The sequence below is a fragment of the Prinia subflava genome (genome assembly GCF_021018805.1).
Source record: "Prinia subflava isolate CZ2003 ecotype Zambia chromosome W unlocalized genomic scaffold, Cam_Psub_1.2 scaffold_22_NEW, whole genome shotgun sequence".
Classification (NCBI taxonomy): Eukaryota; Metazoa; Chordata; class Aves; order Passeriformes; family Cisticolidae; genus Prinia; species Prinia subflava.
Window position 1 is genome coordinate 2,471,870 of NW_026960606.1, and position 21,404 is coordinate 2,493,273.

At 44.8% G+C, this 21,404-nt stretch overlaps 2 protein-coding genes across 18 annotated transcripts in view; one reads left to right on the forward strand and one right to left on the reverse strand.

The window, feature by feature from the left end:
- LOC134564852 (ubiquitin-associated protein 2-like) overlaps positions 1-21,404 on the forward strand; it is a 240,390-nt gene that overhangs the window by 162,782 nt on the left and 56,204 nt on the right. The window lies entirely within an intron of this gene.
- LOC134564856 (mucin-7-like) lies at positions 405-3,245 on the reverse strand. Its single transcript, XM_063424104.1, has 2 exons — positions 2,170-3,245; positions 405-632 (listed from the first exon to the last, which is right to left on the reverse strand). The coding sequence occupies exons 1-2, from the start codon at positions 2,773-2,775 to the stop codon at positions 615-617; spliced, it is 624 nt and encodes a 207-aa protein (XP_063280174.1). The 5' UTR covers positions 2,776-3,245; the 3' UTR covers positions 405-614.

The following is a 21,404-nucleotide window of genomic DNA, read 5'->3' on the forward strand; positions in this document are numbered from 1 at the left end:
AGTGACTGAGAGCTTATCTTTATGTTCTATATGCTGGTTTTTTAATCATCCAGTTTTCTAGGTGGTATAAATTGATACAGTGAAACTGTCAATTTGCACATAGAAGCAAATGTGCTCTGTGCTTTTGAGTGGAGAAATTTTTAATTGTTATAGGGAAAGTATGACATCTTGTCAAATCTAGTTGAAGTCTGTGTGTCAATGTTTTCTTTTGCCAAGAGGTAGGAATTGTGAAAAACGAGGTTCACTTTCTTGGTAAAATTTAAAAAGTTCAAATTTTAAAGTTTAACAGTGGGATGACATAAATGTCTTAGCTTTTTACATTTGTGAACAGGGTGACTTGAAAGTCCATTTTCTCTTCAGCTGTGAAGAAACAGGAGTAAGTAGGAAGATCTGACAGACTGGATTGTTTTCCACTGATTTCTAAGTGTTACGCAGAGAAGTGAAACAGAGAAAGTTCTTTGTTCAATTTTTGAATTATTGAGGTTTTTCCAGTTCATTATTACCCAGTCCTGTTTAAAATTCAACTTGGTATCACCTGGTTCAGATGTTATAGTTCATTCTTAGGTTCTTTCACAGGTCTCTTGATCTTGCTGGCATTGATCCATATTTGCAGCTTAAGTTGTTAGCAATACCTGAAAAAGCATCTTCTTAATGTGGAATTAAAGAATTGTTCTTTCCATTTTTGCAGTTGTGATGACATACTTTTTAACACTCATTTTCCCTACTTCATAAGCCACAGTTTCATATTAGGTGGCCAAAAAAAATTAATTCAAACATTATCTCATAGGGTATCACTTTCAGGTTTAACCTGGGTTATGTTTGGACCCTTAATAGAGCTAAAGATACACATTTTACCAACGACTTTTGGGCATTAATTTTGTTAAAATTCTCTTTAAAGTTTGGTTCATCCTCTTTACTTAGCCCAAACTTTGTGGATGTCATGGGATATGTAAGTTCCCATTTTATTCTCAAGGCTTGAGTTATTTGCTTTGCCAATTAAAAAAATCTAATTTCACCTATAATTCTTTAAAATATGATCACACGAAGCCTGAATATTCCAATGGGTTTTTAAGTGGCTTATTAAGTAACTGCCTTCCATTTAGGAAGCTTCTCCTCCCCAGATTGTAATTCCTTTTCTTCTGCTTCACTAAGTTTTGGAACTTCCAATTCTTCCTTATCAAGGATTAAAATTATCATAACTCTTTTGATCCCATTTTCTGTTGCATCTTTTGATCTATCAAATTATTTCCCCCTATTTCTGAAGTTATTCCTCTTTGGTATCCTATAATTATTTTAATGCCTCTAATACCTCTAAAAATGAGCCCCTCATGTATTAATCCTGTTCCTTTAAGTAACCCCCTTTCTCCCCAAATTTTTCCCAAAAGTGTGTACTATCCTCAAAAGCATACACATGATCAGTTTACATTTTTCTCTATCAACAAAGGCACATCTTGACATTCTTTTTCTTTGTAAAACTTAAACAAACCATCAACATATATTCCCTCTCCTTCTAGGAGAATTTTATTCTGTCAAACCTCCATTATCCCTCTGGTATAACCCCTATTCCAAATAATATTCCTAGATCTTTTCCCAACACACTGAGACCTAGTTCAGGGATTAATAAGATATTACCCATCCATCTTTTGGTATTTCTTTTAATCACTACATCTTTAATGATAGAAACTTCAAACCTTTTGTCCTCTTCTGCCACTATTTCTAAAATATCATTATTTCACATCCTCCTGGCTTTTCCATGATGCATGTTTTTTCTGCCCCAAGATCAACTAAAAATTACAATACTTCTTGAGGGCCAACTTTTATTCATCTCTTGGAAAACAAACTCTACTACTTCCTTGTTTCTCCCCTGGGGGTAATCGTGCTGGGACTCCACTCCCTCCCTCTTCCCCGTCCCCAAAACTCAAATTGAGATGTTCCTGAATCCCAGTTAAGCTCCCCGTATCCTGATATGGTGTTTTCTCATAAAGAAGGGCATTAATAGAGGTAATGGTGGAAATGAGGGTGGAAGTGGTTTCCCAGATTGTCCTCCAAGGCAAGGAGGGGGAAAGTGAAAGTTAGCATGGGGGTCTGACCCTCTGAAGGGGGAGGAGCAGGGTCTGGGGCCAGAACTGCCCCGAGGTCAGGGTAGGGGTTGTCCGGCAGAAGCCAAACCTGTGGGGCATCCGGTGGAATTGCCGCGGACCATGCGTTCGGAACAGACGGGACCCCCGATGGGGTCAGCAGAGCGGCTGCGGTGCCTCCCGCAGTAGGGCCGAGGCAGCCCCCTCTACCGGTGGCTCTGGCCGCAGCACAAGCGGGGAGGACAGACGGCTGCGCAGGTGCTGGGAGCTCGACAGAGACCAATGTGGGCGGAAACCCTGGCGCCGCCAGGACCAAGGCAGATGGGGCAGCAGCGGACAGCGGCATGGCCTGGGCTGTGGCGGGCGCCGGTGGAGCCGCGAGCAGCGGCTGCACAGATGACACAGGCAGTGGTGCAGGTGGCGCAGCTGCAGGCAGCACGGCCACCCGGGGCTGCAGCGTGGGCAGCGCAGGCTGCAGGGGCCAGGCGGGAGCCATGGACAACACCTCAAGGGAGTTCCAGCCCCCCTCCCTCCTCCTCTTTGCCCACTCCGTCTCCGGGGTTTCTGATATCTTCAACCCTCCCCCAACCCCTTCTTTCTGCAAACCTGATTCTTCAGTTCTTTGTCCTATTTGCTCAGAATTCCACCCTGGTCTCTGATTCTCTTCTCCAGTCCATTTCCTCAACAGCCCAAACATCTTTCACTGCCCCCCCCCCCCCCCCCCCCCCGCTTCTTCAGCAATACAATTCACCTCTCGAAAACATATAAACTTGAACTCCAGAACAAGTATACTTTCACTCATCCACACTCACCTCAAGACAATACACAAAAAAATGGTACATTTTCTTTGAAATCTCAAATTTTCTAAATTTCTTGGATTTTCTAACCCTCAACCTGGCAAAAAAAAAATTAGGGGCCCCTGCGCCTCCTTTTTATCCCATTTCCCAGTGGATTTTACTGGAAAGCCCTCAGCTCCCTTCAAAAAGGGGTCCAACCACTCCCTGGGACCCCGTCCCAACCACCCGCGGGGTCTCTCACTCCCTTTATCTTTCGCTTCATCTCTTTACTGGCCGTTTTTCTTACGTAAGAACAGAAACCCAGCTTTTTGGAGACTACCACACTCACTTCGCAGATCTGGGGGTACCCAGTCAGCATCTCAGACGCACATCTCGCACACACCCCCCACCCCCCCACCCCCCCCCCCCCGAACAAGCTCCCCCAAGAAATACTTACAGTCCTTTGTTTCTTTCTCAGGTCTTTGTGCACATGATTTTTACAGAGCTAAATACCGGTTTCTTAGGGAGCCTTTTCTTCCCTGTTTGGTTTTTTTTCTTTTTGCTTTACTGTCTCCTTTCTTTGTCTTCTGGGTATTTTACCTGCAAACCCCCCTGACCCACGTCAGGAGAAACCAAGTTAGGCCACCGAAATCGGCAAAGCGCGCCTCCCTGCTTTGGTTCCCTCTGGGGGCTCGGAGACAAGGTGTATATCCAGGACAAGTCACCCAATAGAGAAAAAAGAGGTTCACTTTCTTGGTAAAATTTAAAAAGTTTAATTAAAAGACAATTAGGAGACAGAAAAGCAAAATATGGCTGGGTGACTTGGCATTCAGCCAAGAGCACCCCTTACCTCAGAAAAACACTTCTTTAAATGTACGAGTTTGTTACATATTCAGAAAGATCCTAATGCATTATTCAAACATTCCTCTTGAGTTTGGATATTCTCTTGGTTTCCCCCCCCAACCTGCCCCATTTCACCAAATTAACATTTTATTACTCCTTGTAGATAAAGTTCTTGGTGGCACCTCATGTCCTATTCTTCTGATAACAGAGGATCAATAAATTCTTCTTTTGGAGCCTTGGGGGTCTGTCCTTGTTATCTTCATCCAGATAATCCAAGAATGTGGGGAATTTGTTGATTATCTTTCCTTATTATTCTGGTTTGGTTACTAAAAGCATCTTATATCACATAGTTTCTATTTAATATAATACTCCAACCTAAAATATATATACATTCATCACATCACCATTTCTAAGCCCTGTTAATATCAGAAAATAAAAGAAAATACAGTAAAACCTTCCCACATTATACATACAGCACTCATTTTAATATTTGTGAAAAGCCAACTTTATAATATGCACTTATAACAGATTGAACAGCAAGTAAACAAATTGGCAGCCAGTAGGTGCATCTGACAGGTTTTGGAGGTGTTCATGTCACCGAAACTGCGGGAAAAACAAAAAACCTCCAAAAACATTTTTAAGTTAGAGAGTCAAGGCATTACTTTATTCTGGCCAGGATGTGCCACAGAAATCATCTCATGCACACATAGCCCGGATGTGCAGAGACAATCATTCCATGATACACATTATTGCAGGATTTTCTCCCAAACTTTATACAGTCAAAACTCATAGAGATGTGCTGTTTTAAAGTTCATTGGTCCAGAGTTGAGCAACCCCCAGTATTTAGTTTCCCATTGGATCTGAATCTCCTTGCCTCCGATGGTTATTAGATCTTCATTCTTCAATTTTCTTATCAGTCCTTTCTGGACCACATGTCTCCAACTCTGCCAGAAGCAGCATCTGAGGGTAGATGTTTGTAGATAGCCACTGATGTTCCATTAATGGCTGCTGATGGGCCTTTATCTTTTGGGCTACTCCCAGTCTGTTGATATGTTGAGTTCATCAGACCCCACCTGGTGGAACAATGACCTGGAAAGAAACTTAAAATTCTTTTTCCCAGGGCAAAGGCAAACAAAATCCCTTGACTAAAGTTATACTAAAATTTTTAAACTGGTATGTTTTCCAACACTCATAGGTGATCTTTGCATGTTCATCATGGCAACAAATGTAGGTGAGCTGCAGGAGTGAGAGTATATGAAGTTTTCTTCTTTACCTGGATCGAGAATGTAAATGGCATGAGTGAAGCTGAGAGTTAGATTCACAAAGAGCCTCAGCCTAGATTGCAGAAAGGTAAATAATTTTGTTTTCAGAAAATTAGGATAAGGATCTTGAAGAGAATGTTTGCTAGGATATTACTGAGAAAAGTCACCCGATCAGGTGATTCGGTGTATCTTTAGATGCAGAAATGGAGCAATGAGCAGTTATCTGAAAATAAGTATCACTGGATGAATCCCATAGATAAAGGTCCAAGTCAAGACCAGGTCTTTCATGCAGAGTCTGGGGACAGCCAGAGTCAGATAGTCAAATGTAAATACAGGGATGTCCATTGTTATATTATTCGGGACAGTTGATATAATGATATAGAAAGCTCCAATCTTCTTGGAGGGCATATAGTGAAAGTTTATTAAAAGACACATCCTTTTTATACAGCGTTTTGGTACAATGGAGTATGATTGGTCATTGTGGCCAACATCTCTACTGTAAATATCTTTGCAAGTAAACAAGTTGGAAAAACAGCAGGTGCAAAAGATTAGAAATTGTTTGGAATATCTTTTCACAGCTCCCCCAGAGCAGATGCCTGAGAAAGTCTATCTGACTTGCTTTCTCACAAGCTGCCTGATGCCTAAGAAATTCTCTTTGACCACTGTCAGCTCCCACAGGATGTCCTAGACAAAACCCTGTCCACCTGCACAGCCTGAACACCTGTCTCGAACTCAGGCAACTTTATTTTATAACCCAGCAAATAAAGCATGCTGAAAATGCTAGTCAGTAGTGTAGATTTCTTAGTGCAGTTATGGCTAGTCTCAGGAGGAGTGTCTGAAGGAGCTGGGGTTGTTTAGCCTGGAGAAAAGGAAGCTCAGGAGACACATTATTGCTCCCTACACCTACCTGAAAGGAGGTTGTAGTGAGGTGAATGTTAGTGGCTTCTGCCATGTTACAAGTGATAGGACAAGAGGAAATGGCCTCAAGTTGAACCAGTGGAGGTTTAGACTGGATATTAGGAAAAATTTCTTCATGGAAAGGGTTGTCAAGCATTTGATAGAACAGGCTGCCCAGGGCAATGGTTGAGTCTTTTCTGCATGAGTCTCTTCTGTCTATAATGACCTGGTGTTGGTTGTGGTCTGTTTTCCTTTCCCTTATGTGTTGCCTTTGTTTTCATATTAGCTGATCTTTTTGCATTTGGAAGGGTTGTGAAATGATGTTGTTTGGAGAACCTAAGCCGAGGGCTTTGGGGGGTGTGGTGGTGGCGGTGGCAGCTTCTGAGGAGGTGGCTCTGGGTGTAGGCACTTGATTGTTGGATGTGTTCCTGGATACAGCTGCCCCAGCTCCTATGTCTGAAGCTCCTGAGGATAAGGAATAAAGACTTTTCCTTCAGGTATAAATATTGCTCCTCCTCCTGCTGGGTTGGGTCCCTGGCTTTGGTCCCATGTGTGTGCCTGTAACAGGAGTCTTGTGCTTTCTCTACCTTTTTGCCTGAGATGGCTGGGGGGCAAAGAAGAAAATGCCCCCCATAAGGCTGTTTGTAAGCAAAAGGTCTTGCATTTGGGATGGCCTTGAGCCCCTGTGCCTCAAGAGGAGGGGTATCCAAGAGTCCTCTGGAGATGGAGCTGAACCAACTAATCTAGTTAGAGCTCTAGTAGGAGGAGAAGGAGGTGGTGGTTTCACTTGTTGAAGTTTTAAGGCCCTCTCCAACTACAAGGATCACATTCTACTTCTACGAGAGAAATTATATGTTTTATCAAAGCTTTTAGAGCAGGGAAAATGTCTGTGTGGTGGTATTGACAGGCTGGGAGCCATGGTCTTGTCAAGCAATGTTGTGTTGGGGAGTGCTGTGCTTTGGGTGCTGGCATATGCATGATGTTTTGGCATACCTAGGTGCCATTGTAATCGAAACTGTGGGAAAAACAGAAACCCTCCAACAATATTTTTAGTGTTAGAGAATTAAGGCATTACTTTATTTCTGGCCAGGATGTGCAACAGAAATCATTTCATCCACACATAGCCTGGGTTGTGCAGAGAAAATCAGTCCATGACACATGAATTTTACTAGATTTTTAGATACTTATATAGTCAAAACCCACAGAAATTCATTGGTTCAATGTTCATTGGTTCCAAGTTATGTAGTTCTTAGTATTTGGATTGTGATGTTTGGAGTTTATGGTCCATTAATGGTCGTTGATGGCCATTGATGGTTGTTATCTTTTGTGTATCTTCTGTACTACTCCAAGTCTGTTAAGATGTTAAATTCATCAGGCCTCCCCTGGTGTTATGAATAGATATGAGAGTTTAGATAAGTCCTTGCCTTTTGCCCAGGCCTCTGGCAGCAGACAGTAGTCTTATCGGGGTGGCTGGCACCACAAAACCCACTCTAGTCCATAAGTTCTTTAATAATGGCCAATTAGGTTTATTATAGACGTAATTATTTAATAGACACAAAATCAACAGATATTAAGACTTTAAATAGACTATTTACTACACAGGCATAAAACAACAACAAAAAAGAGGTAACTACTAGTGGATAACATAACATACAGTGTGAAGCCCAAAACTGGGTAAGAAATAAAAACTCTATAGTCAGACAACTATAGAGCAGGTATTTGTTTATTCAACGCTTGGAGTGAGGAGGATCTTTCCACCAAAAACTCACTCCCTCTTCTTTAGCCTTCAGTTATGTAAGAAACAATGCTGACGTTTAAAATTTCAAAGGTTTATTAAACCTTAACAAAATGCAACAAAAGACTGAATAAGGAGAAAGAGCAGCACTGGGAGTCTCTGTGACTAACAGCCACATGCTTGTCTACAAAAATGGATGCCCTGCTTTTTATACTCTTGGCCCCTCCCAAAGTCTTGTTAGTCAACTCCTTCTCTGCCATCTATTGGTGGAGATCACTTTCTTACAACTTGATTGGAGGTCAGGTGTTGCCATGCCACGCCTCCTAGTAACAAGCCTGCCCTCCCCCAAATGCCCTGACCAGTGACAACAATATAAGGGGGAAGGGAAAGAGGACTATGGGGACAACATACTAAAATAACATAACTATACATCTATAAAACTCTTAACATACACATAATATTTATCTCCTATCTGTGAGAACAAACCATCACATTACACATCTATAACAGTTACGTTTTAAAAGTCCTGCACAACATCACAATTACAACATATCATTAGCATACTCATATTTGCATAAACCTGTGTCATGGTTTTACAACAGTTTGTTGCTTTTATGCATGTGTCAGTTCCTTCTGTGGTGGTCATCAGTCTTCTGGTGGTCTTTTGATGAAGGCTTCTGTAGTCTTCCTCACGTTTGAACTTTTTACCCCTACAGCGCATGCCTGATGCTTCTTTTTTTTCAGTATAACTTGTTTTTAGCTAATTTTGCAGTTTGCAAGTTTTGATAAAACTTGCTATCTTGCTCTTGATGGCGTTGGTTATCTCACTTGCCCTGCTTTCTTGCTTTCTTTGCTATCTTGCTTGCTTTACCTGTACATCTTGTTACAATGTTACTTATGGTTAACCTTTTGTTACATACTACTTAGGATTCAAGTGCACAATTAAAGGTACCTATTTACAGCTAGCAAAGAAATAGTATAGATTAGGATTCAACGTATCTTACCATCCAATTGCTGATGGGGCACACATCGAAATCCTTTCCCTCAATTTCTAGAAAAGTAGCCACGAAGATGCATCCAGGCTTCAGGGAGTAGCCATCTTACACGTTTCCAGGGAGTAAGAGCCTTCTACCTCTGTGATAATCTGTGTGACTTTTATAGAAATAAAGAGCAGTGTCTTTGGTCAATGATATTTATTTTTCTTTTATCTCTTCCCACATCTGCTCTCCATATCAAGATGTTGACTCTTGGATGGGCTGCAGACCTTTTGGTGGCAGGAGATGACCCCTTTCTGGGCCTTTGACCTGCCTGGGTTATCTCTCCCATCTGTACCAGCCATCTGTGGTAGAGAGAGGAGGGGGGGAGGAAGTCCTGCCACATCTGGTGGAACAATACCCTGGAAAGAAACTTTAATTCCCTTCCCCCGGGGCAAAGGTGAACAAACCTGACTAAAGTTAAAAAAATTTAATTAAAAAAAATAAACTTGGTATATTTTCCAACACTGTCCCTGCAGGAGGTACATTGATGTAGGAGGTCCATGGCTGGGCCTTGTCTATGTTGTCCTAGAATAGCTCGTGCTGCAAGGTGTTTTCAAACAACACAATGAGACAGTTGGCATGAAAAGTGCCTCAAGTGGCAAGAGTAGCTGAATTCAGCCTAGTCAAAGTGATCTCTGCTGTGTCTCTCCTTCATGTAATCATAGAATGGGTTGGGTTGAAAGGAATCTTTAAAGGTCATCTAGTTCAATCTCTGTTACAAACCAGTTTAACACAGAAGACCGAAGGAAACTAAGCCTCTGTGAATAAAATGGATCAGACCCAGAAAGGTTCAAAATATACCCAAAAAACATGATAAAAATCAAATAAGGTTAGCTGTTGGTGCCAAAAAAACTTGATATATTTTATTTTATAGTAAAAAAGGCAAGGAAAAGAAAAGGAAAAGGAAAGAAAAAGAAAAAAGAAAAGAAAAGAGAAAGAAAAGAAAAGAGAAAGAAAAAAAATAGAGGTGTGTGGGGGGGATGGGGGGACAGCAAGAGAGTGACAGGGGTTAGGCAGAAACATATCACCCTTCCAGGGGTCCCAACAACATCTCATTGTTCCCCTCCATCTGATCTTCTTGGTGGTGAGAGTCTCCTGCCGCCCGCTGCCACCACAAAGTATAGAATCCCATGGATTAATGTTATAAATGCCAATCCACTTTGCCAATTAAATATATTTTGGTTTATATAAAAAAAATAAGATTACAGAATTTCGGTAAAACCAACAAGCGGAGTTACGGTGGTGACGATGCCTGGGATCATCAGAGGGTGAACGGAAAGCAGCCTCTATCACATTGCAATCCGCCAGAGTTCACAAATTGGCCCCTTCTGGGGTCCGGGTTTTATACAGTTTATTTCACCCCTGGCATAGGATTTCCCCACAGTTCTTTGTTTTCTTGGGGTGGTTATTCAAATGTATCCCTGGCTGTCGTTGGTCTGCTGAATGGGGTTTCCTCTGGGAGGGAGCAGTGTCAATTTCTTTCCTCCAGTGGGTGAATGGAAGACGAAATTCTGAAAGAACAGGCGTTCCCCTCCTATGATAAGTGTGATGGCCAAGTGTTCACAGCTCCACTGTTATGGAAGGACGATTGATTTCTTATCTCCATGTGTTCTCTATTCTGGTGCCAATGGCAAAGTCTCCAGTTCCTGGCATTGCATTGTCCTCCTCTGAATGGCAGATTCTGGGTGTTGCCTGTCTTGGGATTAGTCAGTTCCGTGCCTGACTTTAACCCGTGTTACATTTTACAGAACATATTTACAGTTTGCATGCACCAAAACACGAATTAACATACTATATTTACTACAATTAATATACATTTGGGCCAGGTGGGAATGCCCATGTGCCTCCCCTGGGGAGGGCAAGTTTGATACTGTCTCTTGAAACACTGTAGATCTGTTGCATCATGCTGCAGTGCTTTGGTGCAGGGTCTGGGGACCCCTTTGGGATGGGGCCTTTGATGGGCCATGACACCCTATCTGCTGTCCTTCACGTGGATGCAGCTTTTCAAGGGATGAAGGCACCCCACAGCTGAGCTCCTCTTCACAGTGGAGGATGGATGTTCACTGCCCCAAACCAGAGGCTTTTTCATTACACAGCCAAAACCTCTCTTCCTACCCCCCACCCTTTGGTGTGAAGGTCTGTGAAAGCCTGGCAGCTGATAGCCCCGGGGCTGTGGTCTGCACCCCGAAGGTGCTAAGCTTGATCTCTCTGTGAATATATTCTTCTCCCCCTGAGTTACTTTATCTTATCTCCATTAACAAGCAATCCAGGGCCCCATTTGCATTCTGGTGGTTTTCTCTGCAGCTTTTTTACAGTGTGCTGGTTTTGCATTGATTGAAGAAAGCTGTGACAAAAACCAATTAGTGACTGGCTTTGAATGTTGACAGCTTGATTAACCAATGAAATATGGGGATACACCTCTGGACAACACAGGTTAAAAATCAGAGGAATCCCAGGAAAACTCTTTTCTTCTGGCCTGGCAAGAGGTAACCAGATGCCGGTGGGGTCGGCTCTGCTCTGCTGCATGGCCCCTGGGACTGGTGCAGACTGGCCAGGCCCTGCCACTGCTGCAGGCCTGGTGGCTGCTGGGCAGGGGGAGGAAAGGAGACAAGGCCCCGTCATGGCTGGATCGGGCCCAGTGGCTGTTAGCATCTTGCTGCTAAAGCCGCTCCTCCATCGCGGCACTGGGAGGCCTAGCTGGGCTGGGCAGTCCCTGTTGAGGGACCAGGCCCCTTCTCCCCCCCCCCCTCAGCGAGGCTTTCTGAAAAATCCTTCACCCTAGACAGCTCTGGCCACTGCTACCAAGTCATCTGGCCAAGGGGAGGGGCCCCAGCTGTGCGGAGTGGCCCTGCACCTGTAGTTTGGGTGCAGCTGGGGCCCCCCAGGATCCTGGCGCAGCCCCAGCGTGGCCTGAATGTACCACCTTCAGCCACTGCCCGGAAGAATCATCATTATGGTGCTTATATTTTGCCTATATTATAGCAATTATTTTGCTATAATATAGGCAAAAGTCCCTCATGAAGATGTTTAAGACATAAATTGCAACATTCAGTTTCCTACAACCCCCCCCAGCAATGAGCAGGGACATCTTCAACCAGATCAGGTTGCTCAGAGCCCCATCCAACCTGGCCTCAAATGTTTCCAGGTTTAGTGGTTTCAGGTTCGCCTATTTCTGTTTCCCAAATCATGTGTAGTGGTTTGAGTGCCTACTAGAATTATTTACTCTTTTTCTGCTGTGAGATAGGATTAGGAGAAAAGCAAAGCAGGCTCAAAACTCAAAAGGGTATAAAGACATTTATTAACAAAACTACAAGTGAGAAAAAAAAAAAAGAATCAGAATAAAACCTTCAAAACACTTCCCCTCCTCCACAACTTTCCCATTTCATGGACAACATATAGAGACAAAACTTAAAACTTAAGGTCAGTTACCACCTACAAAATAGTCTTTCATCTGTTCATTTTGAGAGAGAAGTCTCTTTTGGTCTGCCATGGAAACTTCTCACAAGACAGACAGTTCTCTTGTGGCTTTTAATTCTCACAAAAGCAGCTGCCCGGTGTCATGGGTTGAAGCTGGCCAAATGCCAGTATACCCATGAGTGTATATTTTTCCTAATGAACTACTGTGAGATGTGGTCAAGAACAGAGCAAGGCAGGCCTAAAACTTGAAATAGAAAGAAAATTTTATTAACCTACATAACAACAGACAATAGACAAGAAAAGAAAACCCAAACACCCAAAAGCAGAAAAGCAAACCTCCCAGAACACTTCTCCTCCCCCCAATTTCCATCCCTTGCATGCTCTAACAGTTAACACTAGCACATTACCCTCATCTACTTGCTTAAACCTTCCACAACCCTGGGTTCCCAATCCAAGTCATCTTCCCTTAAAAAAACAATCTTCAATCCATCCAGGGAGAGAGGAGTCTCTCTCGCACCACAGACCCCCCACAGGAAACACAGGTCCACCCTCCCGTGTTCCCATGTCACCCATGGCACCACCCGGAGAAGTCTACCAGGGTGACACCCTCCTTTCCATGTCCAGTGCTCTCACCACTGTCCATGGACCAAAACCGCATATAGGGCTCTTTAAGGATGTTTGGCCAAGTACCAAAAACCAGCCATCTTCTCATATTGGGACTAGCAGTCCCCCCCACATTTACCCCTGGGGCCGAGGGTTCCAAGAACGAGGCCACAAAGTCTTTGGTTTTGAGCCAAAATACATCCACCCAAATACAGTCTTATTTACATTCAGGAGAGTCCGAGTCCATCTATGGCTAACATTACGCAAGAAAAGTCCAGCTCAACAGCTACTCTTCTTCCTCTCTGCCATCGAAGGGGGTCCTTTTCATCGTCCTTTATCATCTCGGTCCCAGGCTGTCCCTCTCTCTTCTGAAACCACCAGTCATGAGAATCAATGTCTGGGAACAGTCTTCCTCTGCCTCAGAAAGAGTTAAAAGCTTTTGTCTCCCAGCAAGGCCACAGGCTCAGGCACTCACAGGCTCCGGCAACTCCCACACGCAGCAGCTTGGCACCTTCTCCCTGGGGGGGGAGGGGAGAGGGGACGAGGGGGGGGGAAATGAGGATGGGGAGATGGAAGGCAGCTCCGAAGTTCTCCACCCCTCCATCCTGGATGGGGCTGGCTCAGCTCCAGTCCTGTTCTCTCTCTTTCCCCCCCCCAGGGCCCTGGGCCTACCTCAGCCTGGCCACCTGGCCCCCCTCCCCCACCCAGCCTGGTCAGCTGGGCAGGGGAAGGGGGAGGATGCTCTTCTGCTGAAAGCAGAGCCAGAAAAGAGGAAGTCCATCTGGGAATCCTTGCTTTTAACCCCTTGTGTCATCAGAGGCATGTCCAACCTCTCAGTGGCCACCGAAGGTGCCAATATTCAAACCTGACCACTGATTGGTTTGACCTCAGCTTCCTAAAAAACTCATTTCCCCTCAAACCAGGACACCCAGGAATCTGCATTTGTGAAGTCCCTCCCATATCACGCAGCCTTTCCACAGCTGCCTAATGGGCCATGTAAACTCATGGGGTACCATTTTAGAGATGAGTGGTTCCAAAAGCAAAGGTTCTCTTCATCTCTCTCTGAGATCATCTTTATCTCTAGGAACAGAGATCCTCCTCCTGGGGGCAGAACTTCATCTCATCTCCCTCTCTCTGTTCAAACTTCTCATAAGATCACAGTTACTTCAATATTTGCTTAGTTCACCACAAATATCTTTGCTTATATCTGCAATCTGAACACTCTTTTCATCTCCCCAGTGCATATTTCCATGATTTAAAGGGCATAACAGTCGGTTACCATGGCTTTACCAAAGAATTTCAGCCTAAGACTAGGCATCTTCTCATTCTCTTTTCCATCTAAGATTCAGCTCTTCCTTCGCTGACTTTGATGTCTTCATATTATCTCTCTACATGTCTCCACTCTGTCCCTTTCTCTGATTTCAGAGAGAGAATTAGTGTTTTGCCAGTTTCATCTGTGTAAGGAAAGAGTTAACATTCTCCCAGGTCTGCAGACGGCATGATGGTTCACAGCTACAGAGCCACCCTTGGTCTCAGCTGCATGATCTCTCACCCGGCTGAGCCCCTCCCTCAGCAAGGGGTCTTGGTAGTGGTGGCTGGAGCGCGCTGGAGGGAGGGGAACGGCTAGGATCTCACAGCTGCATGCCCAAGGCTGGGGCTTCCCCCTCTTCCTCTGCCTGGCAGCTGCTGGGGGGAGAGCCTGGCTCGGCCCTGCCAGGCCTCCTGGGGCTGCAGTGGGGGGGCGACTTAATGGCAGGATGTTAACAGCCGCTGGATGCCCAATCCAGCAGGGACAGGGCATTCTCTCTTCCCCTCCCCCTGCCCGGCAGTCACCAGGGCCACCCCGACCCAGGGCCTGGCAGGCTTCCTGGGAAGGGGCCTGGCCCCTGGCAGGCCCTGGCCAGCCTGGCCCTTGCAGCAAGGAGGGACTCAGGCTAGCTTGTTACCTCTTCCAAGGCTGGAAGAAAAGAGAGCTTTGTCCCAGGGTTCCTCTGATTTTACCCTGTGTGGCTACAGAGGTGTATCTGGCTCTCTAATAGGTTAAATCAGGTTGTCAATATTCAAAGCTAGTCACTGGTTGGTTTTATCCAACTTCCATGCAAAACCAGCACACCAGGGATGGGGCATCCACTACCTCTCTGGGCAACCTGTGCCAGTGTTTTACCATCCTCATCATAAAAAAAGTCTTCCTTATATGTCATTTGAATCTACCCTCTTTTAGTTTAAAACCATTACCTCTTGTCCTGTTGCTACAGGCCTTATTAAAAAGTCTGTCCCCATCTGTCTTATAAGACCCCTTTAAGTATTGAAAGGCCACAATAAGGTTTCCCCTGGAGCCTTCTGTGAGAAACAACCTCTCACTTTAAAATTTTAAAGGTTTATTAAACATTAACAAATACGATAAAGGACTGAATAAGGAAAAAGGACAGAGCTTGGAGTGTGGCTGACTGCCACAGGTTCATCCACAAAAATGGCTACTCCACATTTTATACCCCTGATGTTGCATCAGCCAACCCTGGCCCCTCCCAAAGTCTGCCAGTCAACTCTTCCTCACTGTCCATTGGTGGAGACCTTCTTGTAACTTGATTGGAGGTGAGATGTCATGCCATGCCTCCCCAGCAACAAGCTTGCCCCATTTCCAACTGCCCCATGCAAGGGGCACAGGTACACATCTTCCCTCCATATGTCCCTGATAATCCTGACAACCAAGGCTGTCTGGTGGCAACAATACAGAGGGGGGGAAAGGGGAATAGGGGGAGAACAGAGGGTTTCCAAACAACAAACTACAACAACATAACCATACATCAACAAAACTTGTCTTAACATACACACAATATTCATCTCTTAATTGTGAGACCCAATCATCACATTAGCCATTTATAACACTTCTCCAAGCTGAACAACTCCAACTTTCCAACAGGTCCATGCCTTCCTTTCAGAGGACTCCAGTGCTAATCATTAGTCAGTCTAAACTGGGATGGAAGGTGGAAAATGTTGAGATACAGGCTGAAGAGATGATTCTGATGATGATGGCTAAACCCTGGCAGAGATTTTCCAAAGAAGTTGTGGAAATTTCATTCTTGGGGAGATGCCAAAACAAAGAGTGCACAGGGCTATGGAGCATGGGAACTGCAGAGCTCTGTTTGGTGCAGATGTTAAGTGGAGATCACTTCTCCCCACCCCAAAGGCTTGTCCTTGTTCTCCTAAGACAAGAGGCACCGACATGCTTTTTTGCAACAGGTCTTTATTTTCTGTTAAATAAATAAATTAATAAATAGTTTAAAACTCTTGTCAAATTAAATAGAATAAATGAGTAGTCAGTGGAGGCTCAGGGTCCATGGCTGTTCTTGTGGTGGATCTTGCCACTGATTATGGAGGTGGGAGGACAGGGGTGGGGATGGGGCAGTAGTCCAGAAGCTGTGGTGGTGGCATGGGTGGAGCTCTGCGTGTTGGCCAGGGCAGTTGGGCTAATCACATATGATATGGGTGTGGTTGTGGAGATGGAAGCAGGTATGAGCTTCTAGGCAGATGTGGTCCCAGGCATAGGGTCTGTGGTGGTAGGTGCAGAGGAAGTCCTGGATGCACCCAAAATATTTGTTGATGCTGAGCAGCAGATTGCAGGGCCCTTGGCCTTCAAAGAGTATGCCACTGGCTGGCACATACTACTCAAGCTGTTGGATGTGGTGCAGGATGTCATGCCATATCTTGGCATCCCAGTGCTGGTGGGCAGGAATATTTGGGCTGCTGAGGGTGGTGAAGAGCTTCTGGAGGATGCAGTGTGATAGCAGCAGCTGCTGTAGGTGTGGAGGAGGGCTTTGGGGAAGAGAAAGGGTGCCTGCTGGTGGTGGCAGGGCTGTGGCATGCTAGGAGCCATGGCCTGAAGGAGCTGGAGGCTGTCCCAGGGTAAGGGTGTTTTGCGGAGACATGAGTGGTGGTGAGGCCTGGCAGGAGCATCAGGGTACCATACCACAGGCAGGGCTATAGGTTTGTGAGCACAGCCTAGGTGGGGCTGTGAATGCTGGGTGTGTGAGCCTGGTCAGGCTTGGTGGTGGTGTGGGTGGGTGCTATACTTTAGATGCTGTCAAGTGAGTGGCTTTCTGTGGTGTCATGGCTTTCCTTTCCTCGCTTTCTGAGTGGAACAGATTTCCCACTGTGGTTTTCAATTTTGGCTGTTGGCTGTGGTGTCTTGGGGAAGTGCATTGGTGGGGTGGCTGTGCTTGGGGAAGGTAGTGGTGTGTTGGAAGCAGGTTTGCTGTAGTGGTTCAGTGGGGGATGTGAAAGTGTTGGGATAGCAACACATGGGGCAGTTTTGCTGCTGATTTTTTTTTTTTTTTTGGTTTCTCCTTTCCCTCCTGAGTGAGCTCTGATGCCTGTTGGGTTCCACTGAATTTCCATTCCTGCCCAAGTCTCTTTTCCTTATGTAATATGCCAGTATTGGTTGTGATTTTTTTTTTTTTTTTTTTTAGTTTTGGTATATTTGTCATCTTTGTTTTTGTGTCAATACTTTTTTTTTTTTTTTTTTACATTTTGGATGTTTTGTAAAATTATGTATTTCTTGTGAGTCTCAGGAGCTCTCCAAGTCCAGATGTCATTTGAGGAGGTAGCTCTGGGTCTAAGCACTTGATCACTGTCAGGACTTAAAGAATGCAGTTTACTTGTCTCAAAATACTGTCAAAGAGGGGAGTTCCTATAAGATAAGCCACCACAACAGGCAAAGATGGCAAACAGGAAGGCGATAATTCCAGGCCTAAATGGAGGTTTGGAATTAGCACACCAGACAAAATTCCACTGGACTGTGGTAACTTCCCCAGTTTATATACTGAGCATGATGTTCTCTAGTATGAAATATCCCTTTGGCCAGTTTGGGTCACCTGTCCTGGCCATGCTGCCTCAGCTTTTTGTGCACCCGCCCACTGGCAGAGCATGAGACACTGAAAAGCCCTTGACTCAGGGTAAGCACCACTTAGCAACAACCAAACCATCAGTGTGTTATCAACACTATATTAAATCCAAAGCACAGCACTGTACCAGCTACTAAGAAAAAATTAACTGTATCCCTGATGAAACCAGGACAGTATCCACCCCTTATTCCATACCATTTGCATCATGCCAGGTCCCACACTTCCTAATATCCCATCACCTTTCATAGTTTTTGATAGATATACAGACAGATATCATTCCCTTACTCTATGGAACATCCCTATAAAAGTCCATTGAGTTAATGTAGTCCATGACATTGGGGTCCATCTGCCCTAACAGTCTTTCAGGCAGAAAAGACAGTGGATGGTGTTGGATTGTTGCATGTTGAAGCCATTTCTGATTCCATCACCACTGCACTTGTTCTGGTTTATGCAAGTTCATTCTTCATCAATGTGCCAATCAGAGGGAAGTCAGGTTCATATTTCCAGAATTGATGTGGCAAAGATGGATGTCACAAGGTGTCCAGTGTGATGATGCATATAGCTGCTACAGAGGTGATAATACACAGTGCTATATAGTTATTAACACCATACAGTTTAATTCATTGGCAATTCTCTCCAAATCAAATCATCTTGAGGCACACACAGACTTTCCCATCCTCCCACATTACCCACCAAGCGCACCCAGTTCCTTGAGTGAAAGCAATCCCATGGATGGGTTTGCCTTTACCTGAGGTAGGGATAAGCCAGACTTTTCCTCAGCTCATTTTTAATGTGCACTACAAGAACTTTATTCGCTTTTACAATATGTAAAAGTTTTCATTGGGAAGGGCCAGCCCGATTGGCAAATCCTCTCGTGTTGACTAACCAGGTTAGGTTTTGCTAAATGTATATCCCAACGTGTCTAAGGTTGAAAAATGTAACCAAAAATGTGTATTCTATTTTCATCTGTTGAAACCGGTTGGGACATATTGTTCTTCTCTCCTGCTCCACCCATCCTACTCCTGCACCCATCCTCCTCCAAGAGACATCACCTGTGAATGGGCCATTCAAGGCCTCTCACATGACTGACAACCTTACTTCATTCCACTGTGAGATGCTCCACTCAGTGGGAGGAGCCAAAGCCTTTCCACCAGCATAAAACCAACAATCCCAAACACTAATGCAGCCGGTTTTCTACTGAATTCTCGGAGGAAGACCGGACCCATCTTGCCAGCACTGGACCATTTGTCCTACAAGATCATCTCTACTCCACAGAACATCTGTTACTCCAGGAAGACTTATTTGGACTTCCAACACCCTGACCAACAGGGTGTCAGGTTGTATCTCTGACTCTGTCAGAGTTTTCTAGGAGTTTTGTTTGTTTGCTTGTTTGTTTTTTTGTACTACTGCATTTGTATTTTTCTCTTTTTTTTTTTTTTTTAATATTCCTAGTAAAGAACTGTTATTCCTATTCCCATATTTTTGCCTGAAAGCTCCTAATTGCAAAATTGTAATAATTTAGGGGGGGGGGGTCTACATTCTCCATTTCAAGGGAAACTTCAGTTTTCCCTTACAGATACCTGTCTTTCCAAACCAAGACACAATGTTAGAAAGTCCCACTGCCCATTGCTCTCAGTGTAGTCTTTAACAGTCCATTACATCATTCAATCTTTCCAGAGGCTGGTGCGTGATAGGGAATGTGATACACCCACTCAATGACATGTTCTTTGGCCCAGGTGTCTATAAGATTATTTTGGAAATGAGTTCCACTGTCTGATTCAATTCTTTCTGGAGTAACATGTCCCCATTGGATGTGCTTTCCAAGGTCCAGGACAGTGTTCTGAGCAGTGGCATGGGGCACAGGGTATGTTTCCAGCCATCTTGTGGTTGCTTCCACCATTGGAAGCACATGGCGTTTGCCTTGGTGGATTTGCGGGAGCATGATAAAGTCAATCTGCCAGGCCACCCCATATTTATATTTCAGCCATCCTCCATAGCAAAGAGGCTTTAACTGCTTGGCCTGCTTAATTGCAGCATGTTTCACATACCTGGATAACCTGTGGGATAGTGTCCATGGTCAAGTCCACCCCTCGATCACAAGCCCATCTACATGTTGCATCTCTTCCTTGATAGCCTCAGGTGTCATGGGCCCACTGAGCTAGAAATAATTCACCCTTATGTTGCCAATCCAGATCCACCTGAGCCACTTCAATCCCAGCAGCCTGATCCACCTGCTGGTTGTTCCAATGTTCTTCAGTGGCCCGACTCTTGGGTACATGAGCATCTACATGATGTACCTTCACAACCAGGTTCTTCACCTGGGCAGCAATATCTTTCCATAATGCAGCAGCCCAGATGGATTTGCCCCTGTGCTACCAGTTTTTCTGCTTCCATTGCTGCAACCACCCCTACAGGGCATTTGCCACCATCCGTGTATCAGTATAGAGACAAAGTATTGGCCGTTTCTCTTGTTCAGCTATGTCTAAGGCCAACTGGATGGTTTTCACCTCTGCAAACTGATGGCAGGATCCATCAATAAAGAAGGCATATTGCTTCTCACTTTCTTGTAATTTTTTTATATAGTGGGGCCTCTTCAGCACATGTCACCTCTTCCTCTGGTGACATTCTGAAACCTTTGCTTTCTGGACAGTTTATGATCACTTCCAAGATTCCTGGATGACTGGGGTTCCCCATTGGAGCTTTTTGTATGATCAATGGGACCCACTTACTCCATGTAGCATCAGTTGCATGATGTGCAGAGGAGACCCCCCTTTGAACATCCAGCCCAGCACTGGCAGTCAGGGTGCCAGGAGGAGCTGTGCTTCAGTGCCAATCACTTCCAAAGTGGCTCGGACCCCTTGATAAGCTGCCACTATCTCTTTTTCAGTTGGAGTATAGTGAGCTTCGGATCCCCAACTCCAAAAATCCAGGGGTCAACCTTGAGTCTCCCCTGGTGCTTTCTGCCAGAGGCTCCAGGAAGGATCATTCTCCCCAGCTGCGGTGCAGAGCATATTTTTTACATCTTGCCCTGTCCTGACTGGCCCAAGGGGCTACAGTATGAACTGTCTCCTCTGATTTGCTCAAAGACTTTTCATTGCTCAGAGCCCCATTTGAAAACATTCTTGTTCTGGGTCACTTGGTAGAGAGAGCTTATTATACTTTGGAATGTACATTCTCCAAAAGCCTACAGTGCCTAAAAAAGCTTATGTTTCTTGTGAATTGGTGGAGACATTGCTGTTTTGATCACATCCACTGGTATCTGGCAACTTCCATCTTGCCATTTTATTCCTAAAACCTGGATCTTTTGGGCAGGTCCCTTGACCTTAATTTGCTGTATTGCCCCACATAATGATATCATCAATGTATTACAGGTGTTCCAGAGCTTCACCCTGTTCCAGTGTGGTCTGGATCAGTCCATTGCAGACGGTAGGGCTGTGTGTCCACCCCTGGGGCAGTTGATTCCAGGTGTACTGGATGCCCCTTCAAATGAAAGCAAACTGTGACCTGCACTCTGCTGCCAGAGGGATTGAGAAAAACACATTAGTGATATCAGTTGTGGAACCACTTGGCTGCCTTTGACTCCAGGTCATATTGCTCCAACATGTCCAGCACAGCAGCACTCAGTGGTGTGACTTCATTCAGGCCATGATAATCCATTGTCAGTCTCCATTCTCCATTAGACTTTTGCACTGGCCATATGGAGCTATTGAAGGGTGAGTGGGTCCTGCTGATCATTCCTTGGCTCTCCAGTCAATGAGTCAGCTTATGGATGGGAATCAGGGAGTCTCAGTTGGCGTGATATTGCTGCTGGTGCACTCTTTGCACCTGATGTTCTTCAGCCTTCAGCAACCCCAC

Excerpts from the sequence above, each read along its gene's own strand:
- LOC134564856 (XM_063424104.1), bottom strand. The coding sequence starts at position 2,775 with ATGTTTGGGCTGTTGAGGAAATGGACTGGAGAAGAGAATCAGAGACCA.